This window comes from Cyprinodon tularosa, unplaced genomic scaffold (genome assembly GCF_016077235.1).
Source record: "Cyprinodon tularosa strain WSP-4 unplaced genomic scaffold, ASM1607723v1 ctg311, whole genome shotgun sequence".
NCBI classification, from domain to species: Eukaryota; Metazoa; Chordata; class Actinopteri; order Cyprinodontiformes; family Cyprinodontidae; genus Cyprinodon; species Cyprinodon tularosa.
Genome location: NW_024039021.1, coordinates 734,195 through 742,884, shown reverse-complemented (window position 1 = coordinate 742,884; position 8,690 = coordinate 734,195). Strand labels below are relative to the sequence as shown.

Genomic DNA, 8,690 nt, shown 5'->3' with positions numbered 1-8,690 from the left:
AGTATCACTTCTGGGTCTGACCCTTTTCTCAACACACAACCCTGCTAGACTTTCAAAATAAGACTCCAGTGACCCTACACAATAAAAGCCTCTATATTATGCTCACGTATTAATTGATGCAAATGGCTCAGCATTATAACCCAAACTCTACCAGCTTGTTTCTATTAGACTTTAGGGACCTTTTCAAAACATACCCCGGGGCGAATTTCACAATAAAAGTCTCCCATTTATGCTCTAATACGGCATCTATTCACCCAATAACATGGAAAACGAGTGATTTCATATTTAGAAATGGATTCTATATAACTGCTGGGCATGACCCTTCCCTTGACACACATCCATGTTAGACTTTCAAAATAAGACTAAAGGGACTCTACAAAATAAAAGCCTCTTCCTTACACACACTCATTCATTGTGCCATATGGCTCGTAGCTATGACCCAAACTCAACCAATTTCTTCAAATTACACTACCAAGGCCTGTTGACCACACACCTCAGTGCATATTTCTTAATCAGGTTCTAAGATTTACACTGTAATAAAGCATCTGCTAACCTCGTAACAAGCAGCCTTAGCCTGCCAACGGTGCTGTCATCAACACAGCGGCTCGTAACATGCAGGTTAAAGTTTTTGACAAATTCAGCTCCTTAAGTGAAATTAGCTCTCTTTCTATAAGCTTCTCTCTTTGTCCTTCCTCTGCTTGTCATGGTCAGTCTTGCACATAGGTTTGTAGATTTTCAATCCTCTAAGGATGACACTGTTTTCTTTATGCTGATCAACCAACACATTTTAAATCATTTCAAATTGTTCTGCCAAGTCTTGACATTTCCACAATTTCTAAATTTTGATACTTATTCAATACCATCTTCCTCAACATTTTACTTCCCATCCTTGAGCTACTAATTTTTTCTTCAACCAAATAAGATTCAAGTTTTTCTTTGTAATTTATTTTCTGATTCAGCTAATTTAATACTTTTCAGCCTATGCTGAGAACTTTGGTTTCATTCTGCTCTCTTTCTGGACAGGAATTAAGCTTTTCTGTTTGCTGCTAATTCATAACACGCCTGACATGTTTCTGGAAAGTAGGTGGCCCCCTTTCAAAATTTCTTGAGAACTTTTTCTAGAAACTTGGGAGACATTACATTTAGACCCTTCTAGTGTCCACGTTGAACACATTTTTTGATATCATGTATGGTTTGGATGTGCAGCTTTTAAGATGAGTCTGTTTCTGCCATTTTACTGCCAGATGATTCTACCCTACAAAATCTTCAGATGATTCAATTGTTTTCTGCACTTTGAAGTTTCTGATGACTTCCTTTCACATTTTCATATGTTCCTCGGCTAATTTGTGCTTCTTTTCCTTCTCACAGTTGCTTTAGCTAATTTTTCTCTTTTCATTCAGCAAAAAAAGCATTCCCACTTTGCTGTTTCTGCGAAACAGCTTTTTCTAGTTGTTATTTACTATCTCCTTTTATTGGTAGTAAATACTGTGGTCGCCATGGTAACATTGGTTAAGTCATTGCAGGCGACAGTGGGGTTATAATTTCAGTGGCATCAGGAATGGCATCAGGTGTAAAAACCTTTAAAAGTCTGTGAATATGAGAGCAGCAGAAAGCACACACACACACACACACACATCCCCACACAAACAGCTGTTTTTTCATGACATATGGGGACATTTTCATTTTATATGGCCTAACCCAGACCTTTACCCTAACCCTAACTATTTCCAACATGTACCTAATATTTAGCCTCGTGAGACCATCCTGATCTCGCGAGCTTTCAAGGTTTCACTCGCAGATCAGTCTGGAGACTCTCTGTTAAAGAAAATTTGGAGCCGTTCAGCAAACGAACGTCCAACCAGCGTTGGCTTGGAGGCGGGTTGAGGTGTGACGCAACGAGAAGCGCAACAGTTCAGTCTAAAGAACATGGCAGCTTCAGCCGATGAAACTAGCGTTAGCGTGGCTATCGAGCAAGTTTTATCGGAATTACAGAGTATTTGTTCACTGAAAGAAGAGCAAAACACTGCTCTGGAGGCTTTTCTCAGAGGAAAAGATGTTTTTGCTCTTCTCCCGACTGGTTTCGGCAAGAGTTTGATCTATCAATTGACTTGTGGTTGTGTTTTTGTCGTCGCTCTGTTAGTACGTCATATGCTTCGTTGATCTGATTGGTTTATTTGGCCCGTCTATCACCAACATAGGCCAATCAGCTAACCAGTATTTTCGCCCCCTCCCAAAATTACTTCAACGGAAGGTTTCCAGATGGATATGCGGAGCAAATCCATCTGGCGGAGTCAGGTTACCTAATATTAACCCACAGGACAGAACTTTACCATATGGGGACCAGTTGAATATCCCCATACAGTATGTACCAGTAGGTCCCTACATGTAGGATATTTTACAAAATACTGCACCCACAATGTAGGTAAAACACATCCACACACACTCATACATTTTTATAATATATATCAGACAGACTGTGTCTGATGTCATTCAGCCACTTCAAAATCTTCATGCAACATCGTTTTGTCCTGCTGGCTCATCAGCAGCCTCTGTTTTTGCTTTTTTGGGGGGAAAAAACCATAAGAAACCATACAGAGCATCAAAACTCTCATTATGGACCTGAGCTGAGGTAGCCTCATGCTGTAGACTTCATTATCCTTAAAGGGAATAATAAATCCTTTATAAGGCAGCTCATCTGAGAGCATAAACCACATGTTAGTTTTAAACTGAAGCTCAGCACTGATTAGAGCTGAACTGCAGCACAAAATACACACTACTTTATCCTACAGCTTTATCCTATCGCTGTTTTATTTGTTGAACATTTTAGGAAAATAATAAAAATAAATTTAAAAAATATATGTTTCAACTTAAAAATAGCTAAATTAGCATATTCATGGTTTATGGAAGGCAGTCTTAGAAAGTGAAATAAGGTTCAGTAAATGAAATTGCAGAAATTTTCATGGTAGCTGTAGCTTTAACTCAAAGCTTTAACTTAAAGCAAACGTTCCAGGTCCTTTTAATCTTTAGGTTTGATTATTAACAAATTATTTTTTATTATGGGAAGTATGCACCAATTTAGAATTACATATTTTGGTAAAGTGTGGTTAAAAAGTATTCCTATTGCGCTCACCTTAGAAACAGGTAATCACAGGATGTGTCCCATTCAGAATCATCAAACATCAGCACCCGGAAGTCACAAGAGATGCACCTCAGCTGGTCACATGACCTACAGACACATTAACATCGCCACCAGTCAGCTGTTTATCACATTTCAATTACGATGAAAAGCAAAATAAAAGTGAAAATTCTACATGATCAGCAAGAGCTGTGATAATGAGTAGAAAACCAGAAACAACCGATGCTGTTAGAATGAAATTCTGTTTTCACACCTTTTGGATGTGGCTGTTCCAACACCGTTTGTGACTGAGCTCCCGCCGATAAAAACAGGACAGCACCTGGAAGTAGAACAGGCAACCCAGTGCCATGCAAATACAGTGAGGAAAGTAAAAGTCACCATGGCTACATGAACAAAGAGCTTTTGTTCAAACTTAAGATCTTTTCACAGAATTTGTTCAAAGCAGAACGGCTCTGTTTTCTGCAGTAATATACAGTAAGTACTGTAATTCCTTCAGAGTTGTATATTTTCTTTTATTTACAGAGAAAAAGCTGAAAGTCTTACTTCCTTCCTGCACTCTGTGCTGACGGCTTCTTTTCTGCTTCGTCTCTTTTAGAAACATTTTCACTCTGAAACAGATCAAAAACAGTGACAATAACAGAATAAAGACACTCGAATTTAACGCACCCAAACTGTAAGAATAATGAATACAAATTAAAAATCAACAGGAATTGAGTCTCATTCTCTAAAATCTTCATGAGAAGCCAAAGAGAAAACATGTTGGTTCAACTGTGGAAACTATAATAATGTGGTTTCTAAATAAAACAAAAATATAAAAATAAAACTAAAAATGTTTTAAATTAAAATCCAAAAATTATGCAGTAAAATAAGATAATCTATAATATGATAAACAAACATATATATATATATATATATATATATATATATATTTATATATATATATATATATATATATATATATATATATATATATATATATATATATATGTATATATATATATATATATATACATATATATATATACATATATATATATATACATATATATATACTTATATATATACATATATACACTATATTGCCAAAAGTATTTGCTCACCTGCCTTGACTCACATATGAGCTTAAGTGACATCCCGTTCCTAATCCATAGGGTTCAATATGACGTCGGTCCACCCTTTGCAGCTAGAACAGCTTCAACTCTTCTGGGAAGGCTGTCCACAAGGTTTAGGAGTGTGTTTATGGGAATTTTTGACCATTCTTCCAGAAGCGCATTTGTGAGGTCGCACACTGATGTTGGACGAGAAGGCCTGGCTCTCAGTCTCCGCTCTAATTCATCCCAAAGGTGTTCTATCGGGTTGAGGTCAGGACTCTGTGCAGGCCAGTCAAGTTCATCCACACCAGACTCTGTCATCCATGTCTTTATGGACCTTGCTTTGTGCACTGGTGCACAGTCATGTTGGAAGAGGAAGGGGCCAGCTCCAAACTGTTCCCACAAAGTTGGGAGCATGGAATTGTCCAAAATGTCTTGGTATGCTGAAGCATTCAGAGTTCCTTTCACTGGAACTAAGGGGCCAAGCCCAGCTCCTGAAAAACAACCCCACACCATAATCCCCCCTCCACCAAACTTTACACTTGGCACAATGCAGTCAGACAAGTACCGTTCTCCTGGCAACCGCCAAACCCAGACCCGTCCATCAGATTGCCAGATGGAGAAGCGCGATTCGTCACTCCAGAGAACGCGTCTCCACTGCTCTAGAGTCCAGTGGCGGCGTGCTTTACACCACCGCATCCGACGCTTTGCATTGCACTTGGTGATGTATGGCTTGGATGCAGCTGCTCGACCATGGAAACCCATTCCATGAAGCTCTCTGCGCACTGTTCTTGAGCTAATCTGAAGGCCACATGAAGTTTGGAGGTCTGTAGTGATTGACTCTGCAGAAAGTTGGCGACCTCTTCGCACTATGCGCGTCAGCATCCGCTGACCCCGCTCCGTCAGTTTACGTGGCCTACCACTTCGTGGCTGAGTTGCTGTCGTTCCCAAACACTTCCATTTTCTTATAATACAGCTGACAGTTGACTGTGGAATATTTAGGAGCGAGGAAATTTCACGACTGGATTTGTTGCACAGGTGGCATCCTATCACAGTTCCACGCTGGAATTCACTGAGCTCCTGAGAGCGACCCATTCTTTCACAAATGTTTGTAAAAACAGTCTGCATGCCTAGGTGCTTGAATTTATACACCTGTGGCCATGGAAGTGATTGGAACACCTGATTCCAATAATTTGGATGGGTGAGCAAATACTTTTGGCAATATAGTGTATATATACATATATATATATACACATACAGATACATATATATACCATACATACACATATATATATATACACATACAGATACATATATATACCATACACACACATATATATATATACACATACAGATACATATATATACCATACACACACATATATATATATATATATATATATATATATATATATATATATATATATATATATATATATATATATATATATATATATATATATATATATATATATACATATATGGGTGTGGGTTTGCATGTGTATCATATTATAGATTATGTTATTGAACTGCATATCTTTTGGATTTTATTTAAAAATTTTTAGATTTATTTATGTATTTTTCCACAGATGAACCAACATGTTTTCTCTTTCGCTTCTCATGAAGATTTTTTTTTTTTTTTTGCATAAGAAAATAGTAAATGAAAGAAAAGACAGGAAAAATATGAACAATAAATCTTGTTAGCTTATTTTTATAGATATCCACAAACTGACTTTCCAATTTTAAAAATGCCACGTAGAAAAATTAAAGAAATACAGTCAAAATGCTCTGAAAGAACTTGTGCAGCTTAGAAAGGCAGAAACCAGTGACAGTTTTCCTGTAATTAGTATTAGATTTAAGGCAGAATATAAATCACATGATGTTATAAAAGGTCCTTTTCTGTAAAGAAAACATAAAACAGCACAAATAATCTTGAAGAGGGCATTTGCTATATAACCACCTATCTTTTTCTAACCATGTAAAACATACGTCACAGTTATAAGCCAACCTTTGACGGAGGAGAACTGCTGTAATCGTCCTCCAGCAATTCCTCCAGAAGGGCATCAATGTCCTCAGAGATGCTGCTTTTTGGTTCTTCACATGTTGCAGCACTAAGTCAGAAAAACAACAGCTCACTCAATACAGTATTCTTTATTACCTGTGTCATTCATTAAGTGTTTATTTCCCCAAACTAAAAAGCTTCAAAAACATGAGCGAATAGAAAATCCTAATTAGAGATCTTACTGGCTTCAGTGCTTTTGATCTTTCATGACATCCAAGTTATTAAGGAATGAAGGGAGAAACAGGGCCGTCCATAGCTTCCATGGGGCCCTAAGCAACATTGATTGTCAGGCCCTCTGATAAAGCCAATGAAATCTATTGCTGCAATCAACATTCTGATGATCAGATCACTCACTCATCCACTATAAACTTATAAAAGAATTAGTATGCTGCTTGAATGCTTTTGAAGATTCTCAGTCATCCAGGTCATAGTCATTCCGTAAAAGTTTAAAAAACAATCCAATGGATTTGGCTTTCAAGTATGCTGCTTATTTATATTAAAAATGTTATAGGTTTATACTTTTTGGCTTTATCAGCAAAAACAATGTGCAAATAAACATTGTGAACAACAATAGGGGAATAAATAGTTTTAATTAACACAGATAATAAATGAAACTATACAAAAACGGACATAATTAAAAGTTCAATCAAAATAATAGGTATCATATCCACTTTACATTTGTTATCCAAAGATAAGTTTGTTTCTGGGAATTTTTTTACGCTGCTCCTCCTTCATCTGTGTGTCAAACTGGCTCCAAGAACAACTTTTTTTATATATAAGTACAAGTAGAAATTCTAAATTATTTAGGATATTTTGATAAAAATAAAAAAAATCTGTTTTTGTTAGTTTATCTTAATAGAGACTAATAAGCAAAACAAAACCCAATTATTGTTTCTTGAGAAGCCCTGTGGGATTATAAGCAGTTGCTTAGATGCCTTGCCCGAGTATGTAATCTTCATGTTACATTTAGAAGAAAAAGGTGAAATATATTTATGCACGTTGAGTTATTTAGGATCCAATCACTTCCAGTCTTTATTAACTATACTTTTCAATCTTAGTAAAATGGATTCAAATGTTCCTATATTCAGATTTATGTTTATATCCAGGTACCAGGGGTGTCCTAATGCAACTTTTTCATTTTAAATACAATATAAGCAAAAAACATATATACTTTTACTTTACTTTTATTTCATAGTGTGGAATCGCAGAAAAAAAATTGAAGTTTATATTAAACAGAAACAGCAACAACGGGTAGAACAACAACCGACCCGTTTATTATTAAACAAAGTGTCACATCAATTTAATGTTTTATGTATAGACATATAAGTTTAACAATGAATATTGTCTATAAAATCAGGAACCCCTCAGTCAGTGGCGCTTCGTCTTCTCTCAATACATCCATCATTTTAGAGCAAGTCATGCTTCCTTCTGCTGAGCAGTTATGCAGATCCTGATTCAATTTTCCATCAGGACTGGCAGCTGCCCACATTAGGTGTTTTCAAAAGGACATTGAGAGACAATAAAGCCAACAATACAGCTGACCTTTAGACAGCTACTAAAGCAACGTGGGCTGTATCAGCAGAACCCACAATTAACTACTGAGTGCCACAAAAATAAACATAGTTTTCACATGTCTGGAATTTCTGTTTAAAATAAAATGTTTTTGCCATTATTTAATATTAGATTTTTCTTACACTTTCTTTAAGTTTTTTTTTTTTCATTATCTGTGCATAATGCAACCAACATGACAATAATTTAAAGCTTAAAATGTTCAGCTCTATGTGTCATTAATCTATATAACATATAAGTTTCACTTTCTGGAATTCATAATATTCTAGTTTTTTAGATGTTCCTGAAATTTAATCAACTACTACATCATTCAGCACTAATTTATTATTCTCACCATAAACTGTTTTTTATTATTTCATCAGAATGCTTCACTTTACAGCTGTGCTTATTTTTTAAGTCCTACCTGCTGATTTAATAATTTTACTGTTTATAAAACTGTAAAAATGATAAAGGAATAATTAACCTTAAAGCCTAAAATGCATAATTCATTTTGTATTAGATTACTGAGAAAAACGTCGTTTCCATTAATAAACCGTGTCAACATTTTGGAGATACAATGATGTGTATTTGCTAAAAGTAAACAAGTGCTAGCCAAAAAGAAAAGCATTGTTTACCTCCGTTCTCCAAGCTTATTTTCCCGTTTGTTCTGCTTTTCATCGGAACACGCAGCAGAAACTTTACCGCAGAACTTCTTTTCCACTTCATCTAAAAGCTCATCCAGGTCATCTTTATCCATTGTAAACTAGTATTTGTCTTTTCACTGCTAGCTTCTGGGGCTAATCAGCACATTCGGGCCAGTTCCACTACGGATCGGGCGTTTGCCGTTGCTAGG

The 8,690-nt window shown here is 36.1% G+C and overlaps 1 protein-coding gene across 1 annotated transcript; it reads right to left on the bottom strand.

Moving 5' to 3' along the window:
- Nucleotides 1–3,077: 3,077 nt before the first annotated feature.
- On the bottom strand, nt 3,078–8,690 carry cunh8orf37 (chromosome unknown C8orf37 homolog). The gene is made up of 5 exons (XM_038292409.1): nt 8,473–8,690; nt 6,236–6,338; nt 3,680–3,744; nt 3,390–3,455; nt 3,078–3,226 (listed from the first exon to the last, which is right to left on the bottom strand). The coding sequence occupies exons 1-5, from the start codon at nt 8,592–8,594 to the stop codon at nt 3,127–3,129; spliced, it is 456 nt and encodes a 151-aa protein (XP_038148337.1). The 5' UTR covers nt 8,595–8,690; the 3' UTR covers nt 3,078–3,126.

Excerpts from the sequence above, each read along its gene's own strand:
- cunh8orf37 (XM_038292409.1), bottom strand. The coding sequence starts at position 8,594 with ATGGATAAAGATGACCTGGATGAGCTTTTAGATGAAGTGGAAAAGAAG. Across the intron at positions 3,745-6,235 it reads GCAGTTCTCCTCCGTCAAAG|AGTGAAAATGTTTCTAAAAG; the intron begins GTTGGCTTATAA and ends GATCTGTTTCAG. Across the intron at positions 3,227-3,389 it reads GGAACAGCCACATCCAAAAG|GTCATGTGACCAGCTGAGGT; the intron begins GTGTGAAAACAG and ends ATGTGTCTGTAG.